Genomic DNA, 25,491 nt, shown 5'->3' on the forward strand with positions numbered 1-25,491 from the left:
TGCTGGGCGTGCCCTTCCCCTTGGTGGTTGTTTGAAGTTGTTCGTTGATGTGCTTCTGTTTTCGTAATCCCTTTCTTTTTTTCGTTTCCATCGGTAGGTTGTGAAACACGAGGTCGAGAAGGCGCAACATTCACATATGTACCCACGGAGTAGGGTCGCCCACTAAAGTGACGGAACACTAAAAGAACTGGGGCTCCTTGCAGAAGAGAAAGAGGGCAGGTGCATACTGAAGGTCTTGTGTCCGTGTATTTGTGAAGAGCCCACATTCTTGAGTAATAACACACACAGTAGTTTACCTTTTCAATTTTTTTTTATAAAAAATATGTTCCTTTTGCCAAGGGAAGTAATGAGGAAGTACGCCATATTTTCCTTAGCAATCATACTGTTGCTATTTACAGTAGTGAGCAGTGAGCCTGGTGAGCGCGATGCGGAGTCCGGGGTGAAGAGAGGGGACGAAAAGCAGAACCTCGTCCTCACTAAGCTAATTGTTCTCAACCGTCATGGTCACCGCGCCCCTAACGCCCCCTACTGGTCCATGTGCCCCAACGACAGAAAAAACCGCCGCAAGTACAACGTTGGCGCGGAGGACCTTACGGCGCGCGGCATGAAGGAGGAGTATGAATTGGGGGAGTATTTACGGAACGCGTATCGCGACTTTATTGGACCTCGCTTCAACCGAAGTCGGCACTTCCTGCGCGCCGTGGGCGAACCCCGAATTCTGCAGTCCGCTCAGGCGGTTGCCCAAGGGCTCTTTCCTGATGGTTATGGGCCCGGTGGCTATCTTCCGCGACAACCTCAGTTTGTGCCCGTATTTTCTGATATGGATACTCATGAATATCTTCTCGACGACGTACCGTGCTTCCGCCGCGCTGAGAGGGATATGCGCAGATGGTTGAACACTAGCTTGAGTGACTTCATTGCTGACCCTAAAGTCAGCGAGGTGTTAAACTATATGAAACGGATGTGTGGGGTGTCTGAGAAGGACATGCCACCCGTATATGCTTTTCTGAAAACTGTAGCCGACGGGATGACATTCAATGCCGATTTCGGACTGAGCGTGTGCCATGGGAAGGTAACACCCGAAATGCTCTTCAAAATACGCAAAGTATCACTACGACTTCTTATGGCGCGACTTTATCACACTGACGAGCAACAAACCTACACCTCTGTAGATTTACCATACCGGATACTCTATATGCTAAATCGGTCAACCTCCCCAGGTGCGAAGGGAGTGAACGATTACTCCGACACAGAGCAGGAAGCCATCCTGTATTTTATGCATCGCGAGGCCCTGTACGCTGTTGGAGAGTTCTTTGGTTTCACATTTAATGTCCCAGGTCTGCCGCACGGGGAGCTGCCAGTGGCTTCTACAATTGTATGGGAGCGGTTGGTTCCTGAGAAGAGCGTCGGGGAAGAGATTGTGCCATCAAGAACGTACGTGCGTCTCATACTATGGACACCAAAGGATGGTACAGCCACGGTTGCCATACCGCACTGCAGAACACCCCAGCTTTGCACACTCAAAGAACTTCAGGATATATACAGTGCGCGGGTGAAGCGCACTGGATCGTGGTTGAAGCTGTGCAACTTCACAATCACAGAATTAGACCATGACACGGACATTCGTTAGCCTAGTTTCCACACTGACAACCAGCCAGCAGACGTTCTGGAGTTCATCCGTCAATGGCACTGGTATTGTTAAGGGAATATACATATATATATATATATAGTACGTGTGTATGTCGGGGGGATGCAGCGAGGCAGGATCGGATAGATTATTACGAGGACAAGAGCAGAGCGACGTGCATCCTGCTTCGTGAGAGAGGACGACAAAAGAAAGAAATTAAAGAATTGAAGGGAGGAAATCCCACAGACACGCACGTAACAAACACTGGCAGTCACAACGTGCCATCATACAAGTTCGTTTCTGACAAAGCAATAATCACAGGAGAGCGTGGTCGGGGGGGGGGTCAGCCCGCATCCAAATGCCCCTATTCATGTCCCAATGCTCACATGCATATATGAATTTAATCTATAATTTGCCAGATGGAGAACCATCGGCACGTTGGGGGGAGAAGGTCGTTGAGAAATACTACAGATATTTCCTATTTTACCTGTAAAGTTCTCTCCTCCTCTCCCCTTACTCCCCCTTTCCAGTATTTCAATAAGGATCCGGCACCTATTGGTTCCCTTTGAAAAGGGAAGGGTGAGACAACTGTGGTGTATTTTTTCTGGGGACTGGACACCTGATACGTTGTTGCTGGTGGGCTGTGATGCGGCCCTTCCGTGTTTTACAACTATGACCCTCCATGCCTTATTCTGATATAATTTGTTCAATCGTTGTCGTTCCCCTTTGTCTCTCCTTCTACGGTGCCGGTGCAGAAGCAGAATAACGAAACAATAAAAGTGTGACCGCTCGCTTCACCCAAGTCGACCACGGAAAACGTCACGCTTGTACTGTACGCGGGTTCTGGTGCATGGACTGAGTTTTGATCGCGTTATTTTGTTTTAACTGTCATAACTGCTCAGGACAAACGACCAAGAGGAAATATAATACTTGCCTCATGGATCCATCGAAGCGCATATGCCTGAAGAATATCCCACCCGAATGCACAAAACGTGAGATTGCGGAGTTCATCCGCAATCGCACCGGAGGCCAACCACACAGCATTGACCTCGGGCTTGACAGCAACGGCCGTGTGCGCCGCTACGCACATTTCTCAGTTGAAGGGGCGAAAAATGTCGTCTCAGCACTCACGGGGGCCACGTGGAAAGGTGTCACAGTGAGTGCACTCCACGCCAATCCTCATTATACCTACCGTCTGGCCGAGTCACGACGGCGGCGCGAGCACTTGGAATCAGAGGAGAAGCAACAGAGAGAAGAATTATTGAGGAGAAAAACGGAGCGATGGCTTGCGAAGACGGGTGGTGAATTACCAAAGGGAAGGCCACCAAAACCTTTTTTCGCGTCGAGACAACGTTACGCAGAGGTGGCCTCTGAAATAGCGAAAAAGAGCAGAGAAGAACACAGGGCAAAGCGCTTGCAGGGTCGTATGCAACAAACTGTCGGAGGCCCCAGTCGACGGTGGGCTAGAGAGAGTCTAATAGATAAAGCAACGAGTGGACCAGTGCAACCCGGGGTGTCCTTTTCTAATTATTTGCGAAGCAGTTCGCATTGTGAGCACGAGGGTGGAAGTACAGACCCCAACTCAAGGGTTCTAAAACGTCAGAAGACGGAACGTGCGGGAAACCCGGCCATGAAACCGGTTCAGCAGCAGGAAACACCGCAGACAGTCGGACCCACAAGGGAAGAAAGGAAATTGAGTGGTCTAAAGGCGAAACTGGAGGCGTTACGCGCCAAAATGAAGTAAAGGTTGGGGCAACTGCTGTGTGCGTGACACGGTAGTCCAACCCACCACCCAGGAAAGACACTAGGTGCGAATCTTCACATTTTCAGTTTTCTGGTAGCTTTGAACCGTGTTGAGGGGATGGCAGTTTGATTGGGTCGGCCACAGTGAAACTCTTCTCCCGAGAACCTTCTCAGTACTCCCTTACAAGGAAGTGAAGGTCGAATGATCACGCGCCTACATGGCCCGGTGACGCTGTGTGATAACGCCGTCAGGTGCGGAAACACTGAAGAAAGATAAAACAAGGTGGTATTAACATTTCGCGTGGTTTTCAAAGAATTATTGCCCCTAAACGCAGTTGCTTTCCACCTCGTAAAAGGTTACAAGTTAAACTTGGGAGGGAAGGGCGCAGCGAGACGGTGGAATGCCCATATGCGCTCGTGGTAGCTTCTGGTGTATTTCTTATCTGCGGGGGGCAGGGGGGGGGGGGGTTACCGCGTCGGTCACACTGCAATGTTCTCTTTTTTATGCATGCGGTACGTGAACGGAGAAACGTTGCGGGACGAAAGTAAGCAGCATCAAAGTAAAGTTTGGCTATTCAACCTTTGAGTGCCGTCATTCTTAGTAACTTTTCCTGCACCGCCGCTGGGGCACAGGGATCGTTGAAGCTACAAAAAGATTAGTTAAAGTGGGGCGACCCAATGATGAATTGATCCTTTCTCTCATCTACTTTTTATTTGATGCGCTGCTTCTACCTGGCTGATGTAGATAGGATGGTGGGTTGCAGAAGGTTGTGGACAGGCGCTCTGTCAACTTTTCGGGTAATCGTCCGTCACGCGACAGACGTAGTGGGCCGTCTCTCTAACAGTGCTGCCGAACGCTGCATTCTGTGGAACTATGGACTGGACGGGAAAACCCCACCGGAATGCCGTTTCCACCAGCAGGAAACACCTGAGGAACCGCATCACAGGTGTGAGGTGGTAGCACTCGTTTTCTTGGGGCAGTGCTTAACTTCTTTCATGAATGGATCTTACCAGCCAACACTGATCACCATCTACGGCAGTGTTGTATCTTCCCTCACTCCATTCAAACGCCATCTGGAGCAGTTTGCAGAAAATGTGCAGTTCTATCGTCTGTTTCTTCAAGGCTCGGGCACTCTAGTGTGCGGTGCATGTGATGCTCCCCTTTTGGTGTGGCTGGTAATGCCGTGGGAGAAAGATGGACCAGCCATACATAAGTTCGTTATCAGGCTTGCTCAGTCATTGCGTTGCAATGCGCTGGTCGTAGCAGTGCCCCTCAATGGCTCATGTGGGCAGAAAGAGACTGTAAAGCGCCTTTCTGTCTTGCTAGAGTTGGGAAGGCAAAGAGCGCGCGCACAGCGGGTTGTCCTTGGCGGAAGTAACCTAGCAGGGATGTTTGTTTTACTATACCTACAGGAACGATACAGCTCCCTACGCTTAGGTCCTTACGCCGCGGCAGCGCCCGAAACGGCACACCGCGCGGTGTGCTGCAGTGTGATTCTCGTTGATCCGTTTGTTGGGTGGGAAGTTGCCCATCTCTTTCACACCAACGCACCCCAACGTTCTGCGTTTCAGGGAGTGTCGGATGCGAACCGAGATTCGATACCGCCAAACCCACCACAAGCGTACTCCGCTCGTTCCCCACCATCCACCCCGATTTCTGTAAAGGATCGTTTCAAACATGCCGTGATGATGGCGAGTGGCTCCCGCGTCCGAAAGTGGTTTCCTCCGGCCATCGCGTACGAGGCACCGCCGATGGTTTTGCTTGGGAAGGAGTCCGGAATGTGGATAGAAGAGCTGCGTGACTTCAATGCGAAGGTGGATCGGTTTTGTGTCGAGGAGAACAGGCACAGGGTGCTTTTCTTCCCATATTCCATTAGAACCACAGCCGCAGGTATGCTGGTATCGGTGAACTGCCGTGTGGAATTGGAGCGGATGCTGCGTATGGTGGAGGGTTTCATCATCCGGCACCTTTCACGAGACGGTTGGTGTGCGGGTGTCCGACATTCCAACACTCCATTCAACTGGGGAGAGCCAATGGAAAGGCAACGGTCCCCAGCTGGGGAAGTAACGATATGGGCAGCGTTGCCGCCGTCACAGAGAGGAGTAGTTGAGACATCGGGGAGAAGATGAAACAGGGGGAGCGAAGTTGGGCAGAGAAAGTGGAAAAGTCGACAATGCCACGTGGATCTACTTCACATCCCAACGTTGCCCGTGTTTATAAGTTGGCCCTCAACTTATTATCGACCTTCTTTTCGCGCACAGGTGTAACTTACTGGTGCGATATCGGTGTCTCTCTACTTCCCTTCTCTCCGTCTAACATATATATTAAGTGATTAGGTCCATTTTATTTTATTTTATTGCTCATCTATTTGTTCTGTTCCCCTCGCTCATTTGGTTCGTTACGAATGTCGTGATCTTTATTTTTTTTTTCAGAATATATGATCGTCAATTGAAACACACAAACAACGATGACAACAGTGAGACAGAGCACATGATTGTTGCTTGGTTTCTTCACTCCCATAATTTGTGGACCCACATCATATACGTATGTGGGGAACCATATGTATATCTATTTGCTCCTTTACACATGTGTATATCTGTGTGTGTGTGTATTTTTATTTTATTCTACCTACCTACTTACTTTAAACAATCCACACACTCCCAAGAAAAAAAAGGGGGCCTTGCGATGGTGTGTGCATATGTTTGTGCGTAACATCCTCTGCGAATGTGGACTCTCAACCCTGTGATCAAGAAGAAAGGAGAAAAAAGAATTGAAGTGTTGGGTAATAGCTCCAAAAGGGGGGAAAGTAGGTAAGACTTTCGACCCGCGCGAAAAAGTGGATCTCCATCGTTTTGCTTTTTTTTTTGTTTTTTTTTTTGCAGTTGCCATTGCATTTTGTTGTTATACCCACTATCTCTTTCCTTCAAGCGCACTCCGGCATCGCGGTGTGTCTTACTCTAAAGGCATACCCCAACCCCCCCCCCCAAAAAAAAGATACAAAGCGGATTGACACTAACGTCTCGCAGCAATCATTTTCTTCGTTGGTGTGTAAAAGAAAGAGAGAGGAAGAAAAAAAATGTGTAGATGTGCATCTGCCTTTGGGATGTGTGGCGCGCACTTTGAATTTATCAGATGCAGGAGCTGAGGCAAAAAGGGGGGAGTGATGCATTTGGTTCCTATCGTTCCTTTTCCTATCTCGTTTGTTTTTTTTTTTTGGTTACAAGCTCTCTTTTTGTGATTGTCATGAATTTTTTTTTGCTTGTTTTGTCCCTCCGAGTGATATAAGTGCTGATCTTCCGTTCATCTCATTTTTCGCACTTACCTTTTTGCCATTTATTTACGTGCATATGCAAGTTTTAGGTGTCGCACGCAAATGGCAACATCCATTCAGCAAAATCCATTGCGGGTGCGCACGCTAGAAGTCCTGTGGCATTGGAGGGAAATCGACGATGAGGCGCTGCAGTTTGGTCTCCAGGGAGGTAGTATCGAAGGTATTGTTTCTATAGATTACAATCGAGTAGAAGATCGCATAGTTACTTCAGGTGGCGACAGATACATACGCCTATGGAACCTCAATATCGCTGCAATTGACCGGTGGCTTAAAAATAGTGAGAGCGGCATGGAAGATTGCGTTCAGTTTATATGTGGTGGGGTAACACCGTGGATGCCTTTGACCGCACGGTGGGCACCAAACGGCCGTCTTATCGCCTCGGGCCACTGTGATGGAAAAATATGCCTGTGGTGGAAGGAGAGCAGTAGAGATGGTGAGCCTGAGCAATGGAAGGATTATAGACATCTTTCCGGACACGTGATTGATGTGCACGATGTGTGCTTCTCGCCAGACTCGCGTTACCTCCTCAGTGCCGGTGGTGATGGGACGGTTGTGCTGCACGATCTTGAGGGAAGCACCATGCCGGTGGTGCAGCTTCAGGAGGCACACAGCAAGTTTTGTCGTGGTGTGGCGTGGGATCCTTGGATGCACTATGTTGCTAGTTGCGGCAGTGGGCCAGCGTTGTATATTATGCAAGGGCCGAAGCACGGAGCGAAGCGAGCCTCTCTGGTATCCCAGCGAAAGGCACAGGGAGATTTTATTGGCGAGTCGTGTAGTGCATCATATCGACGCCTTGCATGGTCGCCGGATGGTGCGATTCTTGCGGTACCGTACGGTAAAGTTTCGCAACACAAACACTCACGTTCCGCTTGCAGTGGTGGTGGGTCGGAAGATGCGACAGCTGGAGCCGCTGCGGGAGAGGACCGTTGGAAGAATTCTATGGTACATTGCGTTTACATGTACATACGTAACGCTCCGGATAAAGTTGCAGCCCGCTTAACGGTGCGGGGTGATGCGGAGGTGCGAGGTGTACAATGGGCCCCGTGTTTCCTGGAACCCATAGATGAAATAACGTGTAATGAAGAACAAAACGACACGACTGCAGCTGAGGTAAGCAACCAAGCGAGAAAAAGTGGACCCACAGCAGAAGAAAAAGGTTCGTGGGGCCCCGCTGATTACCGCATGGCATTAGCAGTATGGACTGCAGATGCTGTCATGGTATATACCACAGACAGTGAAGTTCGGCACAGTGACTTCACGGATTTACATATGCGCAGCATCTACGATGTGGCATGGAGCCCTGACGCATCTTACCTTTTAACGGCTGGACTTGATGGTTACATTACCGTCATATCAACTGGCGGTTCTCTCGGTGTTGCCCACCGTTTGCCTTTGTTCTCCAAGAAACCAACGACAAGGAGGTTGTGCACCGTGTTGCAGAATGTGAAAACGGAAAGTGAAACGTTGGGACCAGGGAGAGGAGCAACAAAAACGACTAATGCAGCAACGAAAAAGGAACCCGTTGGTGGTGAAGAGGCGGAAAACGCGAGCAGTAACACTGTCGTGCACGCGCCGGTGAAAAAGAAAAAGAAGTTAGAGCCACAAGCGCAGGAAATGTATCCGGCAAAAGAGGAACCAGATACTGCTGTGAGCCTTGGTGAGCTTTCCAAACTTATGGATAACCTCAACGATTAAATATTCACCTCCATCATTCCCCCTAAACTATAATTTGGCCAAATCTTTGGTCTTAGAAAAAGTTATCACACACAAATAGAAAAAGGATAAGAGGTATATTACTCAGTCAGATGCTAGCATTTGTTATTGTCGTTGGTATTTAATTTTTCCCATGTCTTCAACCGCCTATAACTTACGTTTGTACTGACGAATTTGTGCAAATGCGCCGCCTCAATAAGCCACGTAGCGGCGGATCGGGACGGGTGCGTGAAGTTGGTTGTGTGCCATTAACTTTTTAAACTAGTACTCCTGCTCTTCCCTGTAAACTCCACTCTCACTCTGCACCAGACGCAACAGAAGAAAGGAAAAGGTAAAATAAAGGGAAACTAATATTGAGGAATATTTCTCCTTTTTTTCATATTAAGTTTTGTTAAGGGCGGCAGTGCAACTGGGGGCGGGTGGGGTCGTAATTTAAATGATGTCCATCCCAAACCTCACGGATGCACCAGGTGGAATACTCATAGCGCACAGCCACAACCAGTCAACGAGCGCCGTGCCTTCTGGCGGTTCAGTGGATCCTAACAATGATGTCCGCGGTAACATAACGCGCCTTACTGCGCGCGCAAGGCAACTGTTGGTTAGCGACATAGACACGCGAGTTGTCCGAAACGGCCTCAGCACATACGAAATGTCGCGCAAAACAGCCACGGATGCACGGTTGTGGGCACAGGTAGCTGGTCAAGCAACCTCTTCACAGGCATCAGTAGAACTCTTTATGGCAAGCCTCGGTTTCAACCTTCAGGAGCAGCTGCGTCTCCTTCATCAATTACACACCAACCAACTGCCTATTGTAGGGAGAAACCAGTTGGATAGCCTCGATGCACCGTGGGATACACAAGCGAGTGACGAACTGGGCACCGCACTGGAGGTGTTTGTGGCGAACCGTCGTCACGAGATCATGCAACGGAGTGTAGACGAGATGCACCAACGCGTAGGTGAGATGATGCAAGAGCGCTCGGAGGCCATCATACGCTCTTCGTGGGAAAAGTACAGTGTTGAAATTGCAGATGTTTTTGAAACCGCTTCATTAAAGGCTGGAAGCGGTGGTGGCAGGGGAGGAAACAGCAGGAACAGCATCAGCAACGGCCAGTTGATGCATGCTAGTACACTTGGGGGGGCAGTTAACGGTGTAGCCGCTGCGGGCACCGCGTTGCAGTCTCATGCAGGTGTTGTAGCGCTGCTAAACGGTCGTGACACCGCATCGACGAAGGCCCTCGCCAAAGTTTCTGCCTTTGCGCACATCGTTCACACTCAGCCGCCGCAAAAATGGAGTTCACACTTTACCAATCACGTTGTTGACGACACTCCAAATTCAGTGGAGGAGGTGGCCGTTCTGTGGACCACCGTTGGGCACATCTTGCAGCCCATAATAGAACGTGGCTCTGCAGCGACATCAATAACTTACGTCAGCTCCAGCCGGCGGGTGATGGAACGGAAGGCTTTGGCGGCGGTTTTCTCCATCATGCTGAAGGTCGAGTCAGATCGCCTCTCTGATATGGAAAACATGCACGCAACCCGCTTCATCGGCGTTGTGGAGCGCTACACTTCTTCATCTAATCCGTGGGCACACATATTTACCTCGATGCGCTGCGGCCGCTACGATGCGGCGGCAGCCATTGCGGCTGCTGCTGGTTTCGGTTTAGTGGAAAAGACTCTTAGTTCCTATGCCTCGGGGAACGTGATGGAACAGTACACACCGTCTTGCCCGTTAGAACTTCGTGCTCTTTATTCAGAGGATTGCACACGCTCAGATCCCTACAGACATACTGTTCTCTTTCTGTTGCTTGCGGGGAAAACTGGGGAGAGCAATGAGGTGGTTCAATCGACAGTAGCGTCATTGTCGTCAAAGGTTGCCCGGTCGCTGGAAGACACGTTATGGATACGACTTTTTTGTCTCCACACCGTTGATGCAAATAACAGTGAGAAGATACAGTCCTTGTCAGATATGCAGCGGTTACTGTTAGATGATATGCAGGATCTGGTCGCACTGACACGCGGTAATGTTGTTCGTTTGGCGTCTTTAATGTTCCATGCATTATTGCCGTCCTCGGGGGTTCGACTGCTGACGGAAAATGACTCCACATACGTCGATGGTGTCCACCTCGCGATGTGCTTTCACAACAGCAAGATGCTCCAATGCAGTGATGCGGAGGTTCCACTCGACCTTAGCCGTGCCATACAGCAGTACTGCTCCATCGCACTACTCGACGCCGACAGACGTCGGATGAATGCTTCCCAAGTAGGACCAGCCATTTTCTGGTACTTCTTTCGCACTGGTCTTATTGACACGTTTGTGGACTACTGCAGTAACGAATTGGTGTGTGCGAAGCTATTTGGTCAGCGTGCTGGTGGTGGCAGTAACGATGGTGCGCTCTTTCAACACGGGGGTGTACCCCCCAACGAACTTTTGGATGCAATGGTGCGCATCGCTGAGGACGCAATCGCACGGGGAAAGACAGAGCTTGCGGTACATGTACTAACGGTGTTGGACCATGCTGCCACACTCGTTTCGGATGACGCTCGATCAGGGTATGCACTCAGCCGCGCTGTGCAGAAGATTTGCCCAGCACTCGCACAGGCATTTCACAATGAACCTACGAGTGAAAGTGCAAATCTCTTCGTGCACGCCGCCGTTCTTCGGGAGCGGTTGGCGCAAACGAAATGTGTAATTCCATCGGCCCAGACGGACACTTTCCACCTGCTGTGCCGGATGGGCGAAGTGCACGCTAACGCCGTGCGCGGTAACGCCGAGATGGCAGTACGATGCTTCTGTAACCTTCCTTTTGTCCCGGCAAGTCCCGCCGATGTTGAGCGGTGTGCAGAACTTTTTGATACAGCACCAGACACCGTGGCAACTGCGGCGCCACCGATCATTATCCACGCACTGCGGCAGTTGTTGCGTCTTGTGAAAGAGCAGAGGGCGTTGCATGATGGGGCGAGTGACGAACTGCTGTTGCAACGAAATCAGGCACAGCAAATTATTGCATGGGTGCGTCGCTGGAAGAGGCATATGAACCGCTCTCTCTTAGATGAGCTAATCGTTCTAGAGCGGTTGTTTGTGCAGTGAAGCGTTATATTTCGATACTGGTGAACACTCCCTCCCCCCTTCTCTAGTGAGTTGAATGACCGAATAGGGGAACAAATGGGAGGACACGAAATCAGTTGGGTCTTGCTGAACAGTTGGGGAAGCTTGAAAGAATAAAGGTAGGGTTAGGGAGGCAAGTTTTCTGACGGGGGAATATGAGGTGTGTTGAAGTGATTCTGTTGGTACCAGACCTGAAGGCAGAAAATAGCAAAATACAAAGCAAAGAGGAAGAGAAGGTCGACCGGAGCGATCTCTTGTCATTTTTCTAGCACCTTCTTTAACACGCTATACATGGTTTTGGCTATGGTTCTCGCCTGGAGCTTTAGAGGGGGCGGTAACTTGTTGATTGGGTGAAGGAGGGAGGTGAACGTTAAAAGAAGACTGAAATCATATGATGGGTGGACACATCGTGCCCTCTTGTGCCGCCAGGCGCCAGTCTACCTAATGTGCTTGCGGTAAACTGTCTCACCACGCTTTATATGGCGTGAACGCCGTGAAAGTCGTGCTGTAAGACCTTCAGATGTAACTTATCTTCTCGACATCACAACTATTAGGGCAGAAGTGTTGTTTAGCTCCCCAGAAAGGGGGAAGGGTGTTACTCCCATGCAGCAGCGTCTTGTTCTCATTGCTACTGACTTTGTAACGCTCTACCAAGAGGCCCTCAGCCGACAACTACTAACTCCCGCTGCGTTGACACCCGATGCGTTCAAGGATCTCTTTGATCGTATTAACGTAGAATATATGCACTATGCAGGTGCCGGTGCGACGCAGCCATACTTCGAAGATGTTGTGGAGAATCTGTTGCAGCTTGCTGCAGCGTACATCACACTGCCGCCCGACGCTGCTCCTAACAGCCGAGCCTTTGGGGTTTATTTGACCTTTTTCCTGTATGCCACGCAGCCAGCCATCGAAACATCACCAGTAAAGGTGCAAATTTCTCTGGGAACTCTACAAAGGTACGTGGAAGATATAGATTCCACAGCACGAGACAACCAGGGAGTGATAACAAGCCTCGGTTGCCGCGTGTCAGACGGCGAAAAGCGGCTCCTGTTGGCGCTACACAAGTCTGGGGCCCTGAAGGTCATGCCCTTTATCGATGACTCGCTCTACGTGCGTACTCTAATTGAAGTGCATGAGCAAGCGGGTCTTCCACTACTCACATGTGTGGCTCCCCAGCGGTCAAATCCAAGTCCACACATTGCATTGGAGGGGGGAACATGTGTAGACGATGATCTATCAAATCAACTCCATGCATACAGGGAAATGAGGCGTCGCATTAACACTGAAAGTCTGCTGAAGCGTAAATGAGTGTAATGCTTCGGTGCTGTTTGCAGTTGCAGTTGCAGATGCAGATGTGCCAGTCGCTCTTAATGAAATATTCCATTCTTGTTTTGATAAGTACTGTTCTTGGTTACTTCTTCGCTGTTTAAACGTAACTGCTCGTATTTTTTTTTTATTTCCTGGTGTAAACACGTAAATCGGCATGGTTGCGACACAACACGATTAGGCGGAACTAGGTGGCTTACTCACCTTTACACAAATACGTGGAGAGGAGGAGGGAGCGATTGAGAAGCGGGGCAAACAACTTGTCTGCGCACAAGTTGAGACAAAGCCACCGCAAAGCCTGATGAGGCGCTTCGCGAGGCGTCTGCACACCCCATTGATTCTGCGCAAGACGAGGGATACGCCTGTCACTCCGCTTCGCTTCTGCAGTGCTTCCACAAATAATGCCACAAGTGAAGTTGCCCTCAATCATGGTCGCAATCCACTGGATTTGGTTGATGTGCTGGGTGGTGGTGAAAGACCCCTTTGGAAAGGAATTGTGAGGCGACAGGGGCGGCCAACCTTTCCAAGGTAACATTGAGGCAGATTGTGCGGGATGTTGCGGCAACTACAGGCGCACACCACAACTCCGATCGCGGCGTTGGAAATTACGAAAATGATACTGGCATTAGCGGTAGCAGCGGATTAAGTGGCGAAACGAACGCTGGTTGCGTAGAGGAGTCACCCTACAAGGTAGCAATTGCGGATCGGTACGGCATGCCCGCGGAGCTTCCCCCTTCTGCACCACAGTTTTTTAAAGATCTAGCCGAGCTGTGTCCAAGTGAGACTCTGAGGCGACAGTTGCTGGAGCTTCAGCGGACTCGCAATTGGAATGACATGACAGCCGTGCAGCGCGCGGCAATCCCTCTTGCGTTGGAGCATCGGGATATTCTTTGCATCGCACCCACCGCAACAGGCAAAACGTTCGGTTATTTGTTTCCGTCTATGCTACGTTTGGCGATGTACGCCGGAACAGATGGTAGTTCGAACCTCACAGGCAGTGTTAGTGAAGACTTGAATAGACCCAACATCGAAAAGCTTATGCAAGACAAAATGGAAAAAGGTGAAGTGTGTCGTTATTGTGAGTTGTCGGTGACAGAGGTGAGAGTTTGTCCCCTGACTGGGCAACCGCACCCGGACCCCGTTCCAGAGGATGCAGCGAAGCAGCAGCGGTCTCCCATGTGGGTGAGTGAGCTGTCATCCGTGGCCGAGCCCCTCCTTCTTGTACTCGTTCCTACTTCCCAACTCGTCATGCAGGTATATCATCTTTGCAAGAAGTTAGATGCAGACTTCCGCGTTAAGTTTCTCGTTCGCGCCTCCAGTGCGGAGGAGCAGAAGCGCCACCTGAACGCACTTGAGGGATGTGATGTGTTAATCACCACACCGGAGACCATGCTTCCTGCCCTGTACAAACGCAAGTTATCGCTGAAGCGAGTTAAAGTGCTTGTTTTAGATGAGGTTGACGACCTATTATCTACCAATCACTTCGAGAAAGTAAAGATCATACTTGGTGCACTTCCCAAAGGTCCGCAGCGTCCTCAGCGACTGCTCTTCGGTGCCTCGCTTCCCCCATCTGTGTACCAGATGATTAAGGAACAGATGCTTCTTCCATCTCACCGTTTCGTTTTGGTTGATGTGAAAACTGATAAGCTCGGGCACCCGATTGCTCCCGCCCCTGGTTCCATATGTGGAGCTGCGGTTTGCGCATCCATAACGCATGTTGTTTTTATGGTTTCGCAAGCAGAGAAGATCAGCAGGTTGGCTTGGCTCTACAGCAGCGGTAAGTTGCGTAAGGATCAGCGAACCCTCATATTCTGTAATTCGCGCCATAATGTGGCGTACGTGTGTGAGCGGTTGCAAAACCTTGTACCCGGTCTGCGTGTGACGACACTCACATCCCACTCGTCCGCCACGGGGAAAACAGGTACGATGAAACTGTTCAGCAGAGGTGCCTCCACTTGTCTCATATGCACGGATATTCTCAGTCGTGGCATTGACTTTGCTGATGTGATATATGTTGTCCATTATGACGTACCAACTGAGTTCGAGACGTGGGTGCATCGCAGTGGCCGTTGCGGAAGGCGAGGGCTGCGGGGTTACTGTTACACGTTCTTCCAACCGGAGAATGTACGGTTGGCGAAGCCACTTGTAGCACATCTGCGACAAACACAGCAACTGATTCCGCCAAAACTTCAGGAATATGCGCGACAATCCCTCATCGATGTGTTTAAAACTTCTTTATTTTACCATCCGACACGCCGATATCGACCGAGGGACCCGCAGCAGCAGGCCCCTGTTCTGGGACGCGCAACACCCCGCTTCCCGGATTATAAGCAAGACAGGCTGAACAAGAACTTTAGGCCTCTTTGAACCCCTGAAAGGAGGTGAAAGTTGGCTTTCCCTACGGCTCATGTCAGTGCTTTAAAAGCCTTTGGCTTAGCTGGTTGCTCAACCCCTATTAATCACGCGATCGAGATTAATTACTGCCTTTGCACCACCTTTCCCTCTCCCCTTCACCCCACAAACGCGATGTATTTTTCCCCGATATTGCGTTTATCTGTTAAATGTGTTCACCTTTCCTTTATATACTCACTACAGAGGTAATATCTTGACACCAAGAGCAAAAAAGAAAAAAAAACCTTTGCCATACGAAAAGAAATACAACATTAAGTGACCACAATACATCCAGACAAATTTTAAAACTACATCCTTGAGGAATGTTTCGTAACCACGCATCGAGGATCACTGCCGCAGCTGCGCCTTGGGTGCTCCGGACGGCTTGCCGCCAGAAGTCTGACGCCAAAACACCTGTGTGGGGACACACTCAACTGAACCGTCTCAGTTTTTTGGAAACCGTGCCTGTCGTTCCTTTGCGTGTTTCCGATGAAAGCAGTGAGGACCGCCCCACCTGGAGCCTTCCCGATATTGAGAATGTGGCCATAACGCACAAGAAGCCAAACGGCCTCGTTGATACACTCGCCTACCGCAGCGTCCGCACCTGCCGCTGGTTATTTGACACATTCTCTCTCTACCGTTTCGGTTCCATCACGGAGAGCAAAGTCATCAGCCGCTGCCTTTTTCTTGAAACTGTTGCCGGTGTCCCGGGGATGGTCGGTGGAATGTTGCGCCACCTTTCATCATTGCGGTACATGACGCGCGACAAGGGTTGGATTAACACTCTTCTTGTTGAAGCAGAGAATGAGCGCATGCACCTCATGACGTTCATTGAACTTCGCCAACCAGGGCTCCCCCTACGCGTTTCCATCATTATTACGCAAGCCATTATGTACCTCTTCCTCCTGGTCGCCTATGTGATTTCCCCCCGTTTTGTACACCGCTTTGTCGGTTACCTTGAAGAGGAAGCCGTCATTACATACACCGGCGTTATGAGAGCAATTGACGAAGGAAGGCTGCGCCCTACCAAAAATGATGTTCCCGAAGTGGCTCGCGTGTACTGGAACCTCAGCAAAAATGCCACATTCCGCGACCTCATCAACGTGATCCGAGCTGACGAGGCGGAGCACCGTGTCGTTAACCACACATTTGCTGACATGCACGAAAAACGCCTGCAAAACAGTGTCAACCCCTTCGTTGTTCTGAAGAAGAACCCAGAGGAAATGTACTCCAACCAACCAAGTGGTAAGACAAGGACGGATTTTGGAAGCGAAGGCGCCAAAACTGCGAGTAATGTAAACAAACACGTGTAAGAGCTGACATTACCTTTGATGGAGTTCCGCCTTTCAGAGTGATTTGAATGCATGCATTTGTGTTTCTTTTTTTTTTTGGCTCAATATTGTGTTCATGTGTGTGTGTGTGTGTGTGTGTGGTGCGTGTGGATTGTGGGGATGGGGGCGGGGGAAATTATGAAATAATCGGCAGAGGGCAGGGTCAAATGAGAGGGAAAGAGGAATATATAAATATATATTTATTTATATTTATATTTCTACTCGCTTATTTGTGCTTGGATGCCATCAGTGAAAATTATATGCGTCCTCGAACTCACCGGATGTAAGGAAGCGCGCAGGTTTACTCACGTTACAGTGAAAATGTGTAACGCAAGAAAAAACAAAAAGGCTTGTGAGCAAAAAAGAGGAGGAAGGAGGAGAAGGTTAAAAAGAGGAGAGATGCAAAAAAAAAAAAGGTGAAACAGGAGCAAGAAAAGGTACAGATGTTCAAACAGAGGCAACAAAAAGAGAGACACAAAGTCATAAAATATATTTAGTGATCTATTGAAAGTGATTTGAGATATTTCAAAAAAAAAAATAAGTGACAACGATGGGAACAATTTTTAATATTAAAAAGAAAAGGGGAAAAAACTATTTTTCCCAACGTGGATTTTTTTTGTTTTTTCTCCCCTTTTCTTTTCCCACGTCTTTATCCTCTATCCCGTTGGCTGCTTTCCTTTTTTTGTTGTTGTTTTTTTTTTACTGTTTGTTTTTTGTTCCGTCCATTATTGATCGATTACTGAAGTTTTCGTATCATATGAAATATTTGCTTCTGTTTTGTTGTATAAATAAATATAAATTATTTTTCTTTTAATCTCTCTTTCCTACTCCTCTTTCATTTGACCTCGCTGTTTTGCCGTCATTTGCTTCCGGTTTTGTTTGGGATGTTTTATGTTAAGTTGTGTTGTGTTATATTTTCCTCCTCGACATTATGCGAGAGGGAGAAATGACGGAGTGAAAGAAAGGGGGGAAAAAATGAAAAATAAAAATAAAAAAAAGATGGAACGGTACGGTGCCCCCAATGAAACCGATATGATTAAATGAGTGAACTGAAAGATTTGGTTTGTATTTTGTTGTGTTATGTTGTGTTATGTGGCGATGCCTTCCCCTGTGGAGGAGCAACAATAAAAGCAGTGCCTTGGGAATAATAAAAAGAAGAGAGAGAGAGAGAAGAGTAATGTGAAGGGCTGCACAAACATAGTTTTTTTTTCCCACACACACACACACACACGCACACTTTGGTTTGTTTCGTTTTGTGTTCTTTATTGTGTGCATGAGACTGTCATTAAAAAGAAAAAGAAATAAAAAGAGAGAAAACATAAAAGAATACGAAATGACGGTGACTTCATACAAGCGTATACGCATGAATATAATAAATATATTTAAATCATGGGTATATGTATTTATATTTATATTTGTATGAAGTTGCTAGTGTTCGTGTGCATGTGTTTGGGTGGTGGGGAGAAGCAAGTGACTGAAATGAAAAAAAAAGGAAAGAGGTTATAAAAACAATTATGATAATAATAATATACGCGTTGCTTTAGAAATACAGAATGTTTTTTTTTAAAAAAAAATAAATAAAACAGTGGACGGGAAGTGAGATATGTTTTCCTTTGTTACTATAACAAAACAACAACAACAATAATAATAATAACAATAGCAGTAACGGTAACGATAACGATAATTATAAGAGTAATTTAGAAAGTAAAAGCAACAAATATTTAATTATTCATTTATGTGGTAGAGAAAGAGAGAGAGAGAGTAAAAGGGGAAAAGGTAGGAATAGGAATAACATTGTTTGTGTTTGTGCTTTTTTTTCTTTTTTTTCTTTTTTTTCATGTGTGTGTGTTGGGGGGGGGGAACTTCTTTAATTCAACCACTTGTACAACAAAACTTCCAGTAATCGAAGGGTAAAATCAAATGAGAAGCGGGGGAAAATGTTTTTTTTTGTTTGTTTGTTTGTTTAATGAAAGGAGAAGTATATATGTATATTTATATATACGAATATGTGCATCTTTTAAATATTTTAGGTCATCTTCAATATCCTTTCTTCTTTTTTTTTGTGTGTGTGAGAGAGGGAGAGAGAGATTTTTTTTTGTTCGCTTTGTGGCTCTGACGTGTTCGGCAATCCCATTAGAGAAAAGAAAAAGTTTAGGTATTTTTTTTTATTTAAAAAAAAAAAAGCGTCGTAAGATTTGCGGTCCCCGTATGCACATGGCGGTTGCATCTCGTATGTTTTCTCCATTTTTTTTCTTTTTTATTCAGTTATCAACAGTTTCCTTTCTATCTTTTTTTTCTTTTTTTTCTTTATTATAATAATTATTGTTCCTTTTCTTTTCATTTTACCTTTTTCTTTTCTGTTTTTGTGTCGTTTATGCTGTTAAAAGAAAAAAAAATGAAAGAAGGGAAAAAATAAAAGGAGTGAAGGAGGGACGGACTGGCGGGTGGGAAAAGAAAAGAAAAGAAAAAAACAAAAAAAAGGAAAAGGAAAAAGGAATATATTTTACGATTCGAAGCAGCCAAAATGAAGTTGTGGTCAGTTAGACGGGGTGAAAGTTTTTTTTTAATTCTTTTCTTTTTCCACTGTTTTTACTCCCTTTCCCCCTTTTCTCTCCCGTCCTTATCATTATTATTATCATCATCATCCGCTTTGTTTTGTTATATTTTATTCATTTTTCATTTATATCCTTCAGATTCTTCTTTTGGTTGTTGTAATGACGATGGGTCTGTAGTTGTTTTTTTTTGTTTTTTTTGTCCCAAACTTTAACCAACCTTAAGTTTGAGGATCATTCAAAACGCATCAACTGGTGGAAAATACGGGGAAAGGGTTAATGGGCGAGAAAAAGAAAAAAATGAAACAACAGCAACAAATAAAAAAAGAGAGAGAGAACAAAAAAAAAAAAAAATATATATATATATAAGAGAAACGGAAGGACAAAGTTGATAGTTATGATGTTTTTAAAAAAAAAAGAAAAGTTAACTTTCCTCCGTTTATTTCATATTTACACAAATGACCATTATGCACCAGTTATACAGCATCAGAAAGAGAAAAGGGGAAAGGAAATAAATAAGGAAGGGAGGTACTCATGTCTGTTTTATGTTTTGTGCATTTGTATGTATGACTGTGCGTAGTTGCACACATTTTCTTCCTCCTTTCTTTCTTTTTATTTATTTGTTTGTTTCTTTCTTTCTCATCATTTGAATGGTGGTAAGAAGGTTATATGGGGGAGGAAAACAAAAAAATATATTTATATCTACATCCATACCTATATTTATTAAATTCCACATGCAGACACATATGTATATATAAAAATGAGAGTGTTTAGAGACGGCGCATTTGTCACTGATCTCTCACGCTCTGATTTGAGATATGTTTTGCTTTTCATCTTCTCGCCTCTTCGTCCTTCTTTTCCTTGTTTTGTCTCTATCTTCTATCTTAATATCATTGTTTTTTTGTTTTTTTTTTAGAAATGAAGCCTTCAAAACAAAACAAAAAGCAATGATTATGTTATGTTCTAACTTAGTTTCATTTAGATGAATATACGCGACATGTTCACAACGCATGGAAAAGTTGCTGAAGTAAACAGCATGGAAATCATGTGTATAATCGCGGAGGCGAAGTTGCGCGGAGGGAACAAGGGAAATGCATTGAATTAATATTATAAAAGCAACAGGAGATGTAAAAATATTTAAAAAAAAAAAGAAACAAAGTCACCAGTGAAATGGTTCTGATGCATGACGTTAAGGTGGATTTCATCACTCACAGGCTGTGTTAGTTTGTGTTATTTATCTTTAGATTTCAGGAATTATTTTCACTGAGAAGTCGAGTAAAATGAATGAATGACTTAATGAAAAGAGCTGGACTTCAATTCTCCCTCCAACCCTTAATGTTTTCAGTACTATTTCCTTTCGTTCTCTTCCTGCTGCTGCTATGCCCTTTTTTTTTAATTTTCTTGAACCTTCGTTTTGGATCAATCTATTTAAGCGAAAGACTTTCTCTAAGGTGGGACGCGTTTCCTATAAAAAGAAATAAAATTAACGAAAATAAAAAGAAGGAGGGTTGCGTGGTCTAAAGGTTCAGAAAAGGGGAAATTAAGGCATAGCAAATGAGTTCGGTAAAGAGTAAAGGTTCAAGTTGTTCCACAGCTGATGTTGTGCGCATCGATGGAATATATTACGATACGGCAAAACTTGCAGCAATTCATTGCGGTGGCCCAACGATGGTAAATATGGCAAATGGTACGGATTGCACACGTGTATTCCTCAGCTACCACCGTCGTCGGTTTCCCCACGAAAAATACAAGTCGCTGCAGGTTTCACCTTCGGATGTGTTGGATGGTGCGGTCACCGATGAACCCGACACTACAAACTTTGATAAATATTTGGACTTGTGCTCACTGATACGTCCCGTCATTGCCCCGACTGGAGGCTTTGCACCATGGCATTATTTCATCAAGACGTTATTTTGGTGCAGTCTTGTTTTCTTCTTGGATATTTATGCCATATTTGCCTTTAGGTCCTTATACCTCACTATCATCCAATCATTAGCCATGGCAATGGTGGGACTTAATGTGCAGCATGATGCCAATCACGGCGCTATTAGCCGCTACCCGCTCATTAACACAATTTTTGGACTCACTCAAGACATATTGGGTGGAAGCCGCATCAGTTGGATCATTCATCATGATTTCATTCATCACGTGTACACAAACGAACCTCATCATGACTTGGATCTGGATATTCCCTTATTGAGACTTCATCGCTTCGTTCCCAAGCGGCTGTGTTATGCATTTCAGCATATTTATTTTCTTCTTCTAGAGGCCGTGTTTGGGCCTGTTCATGTTATATCCAGCATGAAATTTGTTTGGCAGGGTCCCACTACGAAACAGCGGTTCCTGCAGCGAGAGTGGACAATGAGCCGAATTTTGACACTTATTCCACCACTGCGTCTTGCCCTTAACATTCTTCACGCGCCAACGCTCCTCCATGCATTAATCTCGACATTCCTGCAATATGCAATTGGCGGAATGTACCTCGCTTTCTTTTTCCTCATTTCCCACAACTTCCATGGAGTGAGGAAAGACGGAACTGAGGTGGGGGAGTGTTTTGTGAAGGCGCAAGTGGAAACAAGTAGTAGTGTTGGTGGTTGGTGGCTGGCACAGCTTAATGGTGGGCTAAACTACCAAATAGAACATCATTTATTCCCCCGTGTGCACCATAGTTATTACCACTACCTTGCTCCTATTGTGCGGGATTACTGTACGAAACTCGGTATTTCGTACACACGCTTCGATACCGTGTTGGATAACGTCGTGAGCACCTCTAAACACCTCGCCCAGTTCGGAAAAGGCATAGAAGACAAACGGTTGTGATTACTGGTGAGCTAACTCTCAGAGCTTTAAGGAATGTAACACATAACACGAACTTAACTTAAATTAACCTTTTGTTTGAATAAAACAGTTGCTTGCCCACATTGCCGAATGGCTGTTGTGGACAAGTGACGACACGAAATGGAAGTTGAAGCGTGTCACAAAATAAACTAGAGGGGGTGACGGGAGGCGTAAAAACATCTTTCGTACCACTGAACGGAGCGCCGTTGGCGTTGTGTACATTGCATTTTCCACTGGTAATTATGTGCTTCAGCTCTTTTAAACATACATGTGGACGACATGAGGGAATGTTTTCTTGGCTTTTTTTTTTCCTTTTACTATTTACTGCTGCAGTTATTATTATTATTTTTTTTTTTTATGTAATCGGTTCTGTGCGGGTATGCTGTTTTGTTGGCTAAATTTTTGTATTACCTCATGCCATGTGTTTGTGAGTTTGTCCTGTTAGCAACCCTCTTCACCCACTTGTACACTTCCCGCTACTTTCTGTTTAAAATGTGTTGATATCCATTCTTCATTTCCTTTCACTTAATTTATGTGTACGCATTTAGCAGCATCAGCTCCGTATCGAAGGCTCCATCTTGGCTTGCTCTACACCTTAAGCGGGAGGGAGAAAGAAATAATAATAATAATAATAGTAACTAATTTTTTTTTTAAAAAAAAAGAGGAAACGAATAGCCAAAGAACGAGAGATCGACTATCGCTAGAGGGGAATAAAAATAAAAAGTGAAAGCGAAAGGAGAGGAGAGTTCCTGAAGATTCGTGTTGTGGTACATGCCAGCCGTCCGTACGAAAAGTGGCCATGGCGTGGAGTACACAGACGAAGCCATCACCGCAACGTATAGTTACAACACAACACGTGTGGAGAAGGAAGCAAATGGTGATGTGACTGTACAACCAATCCAACTCCACCTGAAGTTCCGCACCCAACGCAAAGTACAACGCACAGGTGTTATGTTAATTGGATGGGGTGGAAACAATGGCACCACCGTGACGGCCGCTCTTATGGCTCATAAACACGGAGTCTCGTGGCGCACCAAAACTGGAACGAAACAACCGGATTATCTCGGCTCCATCACGCAGTCAAGCACGATGAGCGTAGGTCTTACAAGTGAAATGGAGGAGGTCTTCGTGCCCATGAAGGCTCTGGTACCAATGATAAATCCAGCCGAACTCGTAATTGGCGGTTGGGACTGCAGTGGTATGAATATTGCTGATGCCATGCGTCGGGCACAAGTTCTAGATGTCACGCTACAAGATGCCTTGTACAACTATTTGAAGGATATGCATCCGCTTCCCGCTGCATTCGACCTCGACTTTGTCGCGGAGAATCAACTCAGTCGTGCGGATAACATCATGCAGACAAAGAATAAGTGGGAGTCGGTGGAGCAGCTGCGGGCGGATATCCGCAACTTCAGGGAAAAGAATTCTCTTGAAGAAGTTATCGTACTTTGGACAGCGAACACCGAACGCTTCTCAGAGCATATCACCGGGGTTCATGACACTGCTGATCATTTGATCGATGCCATACGGCGGAATGAGAATGAAATTGCCCCTTCCGTACTGTATGCAACAGCAGCTATTATGGAAGGCTGCAGTTATATCAACGGAGCTCCACAAAATACCTTATGTACTGGCCTTATAGAGCTTGCCCGTAGGCATGGTGTGTTTGTTGTTGGGGATGACTTTAAAAGTGGTCAAACAAAGGTGAAAAGTGGCCTGGTGGAGTTCTTCATGGATGCCGGTATTAAACCCGAGTGCATAGCCAGCTACAACCATCTTGGCAATAATGACGGATATAACTTGGCAGCCCCAAAGCAGTTTCGTTCGAAGGAGGTTACGAAAGGCGGTGTGCTGGACGATATGGTATCGTCAAACAGTATTCTTTACCCACCAGGAAGCCGAGGCCCTGATCACTGCATTGTTATTAAGTACCTCCCGTATGTGGGTGACAGCAAACGTGCATTGGATGAGTACAACTTCTCAATATTTATGGGAGGTGAACAAACAGTGGTGCTCCATAACACATGCCAGGACTCGTTGCTGGCTGCACCACTTATCATTGATTTGGTTGTGCTAACTGAGTTGATGCACCGTGTCACCGTGACGCAATGCGATGGGGAAGGTTGTTGTGACAAGAAGGAAAAAATGACATCATATACGCATATGGAAACGGTGCTTTCACTTTTATCTTACTTGCTGAAGGCTCCACGTGTGCCGGAGGGAACACCTGTGGTGAATGGACTAAATCGACAGGGGCAAGCCATTAAGAATGTATTGCGTGCACTCGTTGGACTTCCACCGGATAACAATATGCAACTGGAATGCCGACTGCCTTTCCTTCGCGGCGTGGGAAGTTGATGGTGCAAAGGAAAAAAAAAAAAGAAAAGCGACTTTGACTGAACAAAGTGGGCATGTGCAGTTTGTTTAAGCGTGCGCATGTGCATGTGTGTACACACAGAAGGTAGCTGAATGTAACCGTCTACTTCGTTCCGCATATTTTGACTTAATAGCGGTAGTGTTGCGATTCCGCGCCTGTACGATAATAAAGGCAATTCAAACGCACAGCCGCGGTTTGTAATGACATATGCAACACGTGTGTATATTACTCCAAAGATGGTGGTAAAATAGAGGAGGCATGTGTGTGGAGGGAGGGGCGAAGAGATCGGGAACGGGATTGGGGGAACCACGTGTGTTATTATCCACATGGCTCCATTAATCAATCGGATTTGTGAGGGTTCTCTTCATTCCCCGATGTTTTCTTTTCATTTATCTATTCGTGTGCGTGTGAAAAGGTTTAAAAAAAGATAGGGAAGAAGCGTTACATCCCTATCAAAAAGAAAAAAAGAAAATTGAGTTTTTTCTACCTTATTTTGTGTTGACAAAAATCAATACATTCCTTCATATTCGGGCTCGTCTCCATTATGACTTCCTCCATACGTGCTAAGAGGAAATGGAGAAGGCATGTGAAGCTGGTTTAGCGTTTGTTCTTTTTGTGTTGTTGTTGTTGTTTTCGCAAAATGGAAGGAACGAAATTTGAGCCCGCTCACAAACCCTCAGTTACAACCGATGGAGGTCGCGTGTTTCAGCAGCCAGCGAATGCGCTCATCAAAGGCAAAGTTTCCCTTGGGAAAATTAGTTACGTTTGAATAATAGCACCTGTCGCCCGAAACTCCATGGGAAGGATTCAGTGAGTTTATACCCTAATAATTACCCTTTTCTATGAGGAGCGTTGCCCTCCCGTCTTCTTAATTATCGCTTGTTTCCTCCGCAACGGGCCGTGAGGACAAAAACACAACGCTTTTTCCCCCCCTTTTGGAGGAACTTGGCATGGTCTAGCAGGGTCCGTTTGTTTGTTGGGTGTTTTGTTTTGAATACTTTTTTCGTGCAACTCTCCGTTAACTCACGTCGTTGTGGGGTTGTAAAAAAGAAAGAAAAGATGTCACTGTCCCACTCGACTGTAGCGGTGGGAAAAAAAAAAACATTACTTTCGCGTGCATCAGCAGACGGTCAGGCGTCTGACGCGCCCACAGCT

General features: G+C 46.4%; 10 protein-coding genes across 10 annotated transcripts, besides 23 other annotated features; all 10 read left to right on the forward strand.

Moving 5' to 3' along the window:
- The first annotated feature begins 302 nt into the window (after positions 1-302).
- Positions 303-324: a sequence feature (AT_rich).
- Positions 323-1,630, forward strand: Tb10.6k15.3720 (acid phosphatase, putative; the record flags this gene model as incomplete). Its single annotated transcript, XM_817844.1, has 1 exon — positions 323-1,630. The coding sequence occupies one exon, from the start codon at positions 323-325 to the stop codon at positions 1,628-1,630; it is 1,308 nt and encodes a 435-aa protein (XP_822937.1).
- A 76-nt stretch (positions 1,631-1,706) lies between these two features.
- Positions 1,707-1,729: a microsatellite.
- Positions 1,730-2,564: 835 nt separating this feature from the next.
- On the forward strand, positions 2,565-3,371 carry Tb10.6k15.3710 (hypothetical protein, conserved; the record flags this gene model as incomplete). Its single annotated transcript, XM_817845.1, has 1 exon — positions 2,565-3,371. One exon carries the CDS (start codon positions 2,565-2,567, stop codon positions 3,369-3,371), a length of 807 nt encoding a protein of 268 aa, XP_822938.1.
- Positions 3,372-4,087: 716 nt separating this feature from the next.
- Tb10.6k15.3700 (hypothetical protein, conserved) lies at positions 4,088-5,500 on the forward strand (the record flags this gene model as incomplete). Its single annotated transcript, XM_817846.1, has 1 exon — positions 4,088-5,500. One exon carries the CDS (start codon positions 4,088-4,090, stop codon positions 5,498-5,500), a length of 1,413 nt encoding a protein of 470 aa, XP_822939.1.
- Positions 5,501-6,221: 721 nt separating this feature from the next.
- Positions 6,222-6,276: a sequence feature (T-rich).
- Positions 6,277-6,744: 468 nt separating this feature from the next.
- On the forward strand, positions 6,745-8,397 carry Tb10.6k15.3680 (chromatin assembly factor 1 subunit B, putative; the record flags this gene model as incomplete). The annotated part of the gene is made up of 1 exon (XM_817847.1): positions 6,745-8,397. One exon carries the CDS (start codon positions 6,745-6,747, stop codon positions 8,395-8,397), a length of 1,653 nt encoding a protein of 550 aa, XP_822940.1.
- A 454-nt stretch (positions 8,398-8,851) lies between these two features.
- On the forward strand, positions 8,852-11,503 carry Tb10.6k15.3670 (nucleoporin interacting component NUP93; the record flags this gene model as incomplete). The annotated part of the gene is made up of 1 exon (XM_817848.1): positions 8,852-11,503. The coding sequence occupies one exon, from the start codon at positions 8,852-8,854 to the stop codon at positions 11,501-11,503; it is 2,652 nt and encodes an 883-aa protein (XP_822941.1).
- Positions 11,504-12,124: 621 nt separating this feature from the next.
- Positions 12,125-12,829, forward strand: Tb10.6k15.3660 (hypothetical protein, conserved; the record flags this gene model as incomplete). Its single annotated transcript, XM_817849.1, has 1 exon — positions 12,125-12,829. One exon carries the CDS (start codon positions 12,125-12,127, stop codon positions 12,827-12,829), a length of 705 nt encoding a protein of 234 aa, XP_822942.1.
- Positions 12,830-13,561: 732 nt separating this feature from the next.
- Positions 13,562-15,214, forward strand: Tb10.6k15.3650 (ATP-dependent DEAD/H RNA helicase, putative; the record flags this gene model as incomplete). Its single annotated transcript, XM_817850.1, has 1 exon — positions 13,562-15,214. One exon carries the CDS (start codon positions 13,562-13,564, stop codon positions 15,212-15,214), a length of 1,653 nt encoding a protein of 550 aa, XP_822943.1.
- A 347-nt stretch (positions 15,215-15,561) lies between these two features.
- On the forward strand, positions 15,562-16,551 carry Tb10.6k15.3640 (alternative oxidase; the record flags this gene model as incomplete). The annotated part of the gene is made up of 1 exon (XM_817851.1): positions 15,562-16,551. One exon carries the CDS (start codon positions 15,562-15,564, stop codon positions 16,549-16,551), a length of 990 nt encoding a protein of 329 aa, XP_822944.1.
- A 95-nt stretch (positions 16,552-16,646) lies between these two features.
- Positions 16,647-16,679: a microsatellite.
- Positions 16,680-16,752: 73 nt separating this feature from the next.
- Positions 16,753-16,787: a sequence feature (AT_rich).
- Positions 16,788-17,179: 392 nt separating this feature from the next.
- Positions 17,180-17,287: a sequence feature (T-rich).
- A 65-nt stretch (positions 17,288-17,352) lies between these two features.
- Positions 17,353-17,384: a sequence feature (AT_rich).
- Positions 17,385-17,539: 155 nt separating this feature from the next.
- Positions 17,540-17,567: a sequence feature (AT_rich).
- A 65-nt stretch (positions 17,568-17,632) lies between these two features.
- Positions 17,633-17,663: a microsatellite.
- A 118-nt stretch (positions 17,664-17,781) lies between these two features.
- Positions 17,782-17,806: a microsatellite.
- A 129-nt stretch (positions 17,807-17,935) lies between these two features.
- Positions 17,936-17,957: a sequence feature (AT_rich).
- A 168-nt stretch (positions 17,958-18,125) lies between these two features.
- Positions 18,126-18,152: a sequence feature (AT_rich).
- Positions 18,153-18,190: 38 nt separating this feature from the next.
- Positions 18,191-18,266: a microsatellite.
- A 113-nt stretch (positions 18,267-18,379) lies between these two features.
- Positions 18,380-18,405: a microsatellite.
- Positions 18,406-18,725: 320 nt separating this feature from the next.
- Positions 18,726-18,752: a sequence feature (AT_rich).
- Positions 18,753-18,804: 52 nt separating this feature from the next.
- Positions 18,805-18,934: a sequence feature (T-rich).
- Positions 18,935-19,017: 83 nt separating this feature from the next.
- Positions 19,018-19,060: a sequence feature (A-rich).
- Positions 19,061-19,409: 349 nt separating this feature from the next.
- Positions 19,410-19,475: a sequence feature (A-rich).
- A 235-nt stretch (positions 19,476-19,710) lies between these two features.
- Positions 19,711-19,761: a sequence feature (CT-rich).
- Positions 19,762-20,249: 488 nt separating this feature from the next.
- Positions 20,250-20,271: a sequence feature (AT_rich).
- Positions 20,272-20,675: 404 nt separating this feature from the next.
- On the forward strand, positions 20,676-21,941 carry Tb10.6k15.3610 (delta-6 fatty acid desaturase, putative; the record flags this gene model as incomplete). Its single annotated transcript, XM_817852.1, has 1 exon — positions 20,676-21,941. One exon carries the CDS (start codon positions 20,676-20,678, stop codon positions 21,939-21,941), a length of 1,266 nt encoding a protein of 421 aa, XP_822945.1.
- Positions 21,942-22,292: 351 nt separating this feature from the next.
- Positions 22,293-22,318: a sequence feature (AT_rich).
- A 256-nt stretch (positions 22,319-22,574) lies between these two features.
- Positions 22,575-22,597: a microsatellite.
- Position 22,598: 1 nt separating this feature from the next.
- Positions 22,599-22,620: a sequence feature (AT_rich).
- Positions 22,621-22,730: 110 nt separating this feature from the next.
- On the forward strand, positions 22,731-24,317 carry Tb10.6k15.3600 (myo-inositol-1-phosphate synthase, putative; the record flags this gene model as incomplete). The annotated part of the gene is made up of 1 exon (XM_817853.1): positions 22,731-24,317. The coding sequence occupies one exon, from the start codon at positions 22,731-22,733 to the stop codon at positions 24,315-24,317; it is 1,587 nt and encodes a 528-aa protein (XP_822946.1).
- Positions 24,318-25,491: the final 1,174 nt, after the last annotated feature.

The sequence above is a fragment of the Trypanosoma brucei genome, chromosome 10 (assembly GCF_000002445.2).
Source record: "Trypanosoma brucei brucei TREU927 chromosome 10, whole genome shotgun sequence".
Taxonomy (NCBI): domain Eukaryota; phylum Euglenozoa; class Kinetoplastea; order Trypanosomatida; family Trypanosomatidae; genus Trypanosoma; species Trypanosoma brucei.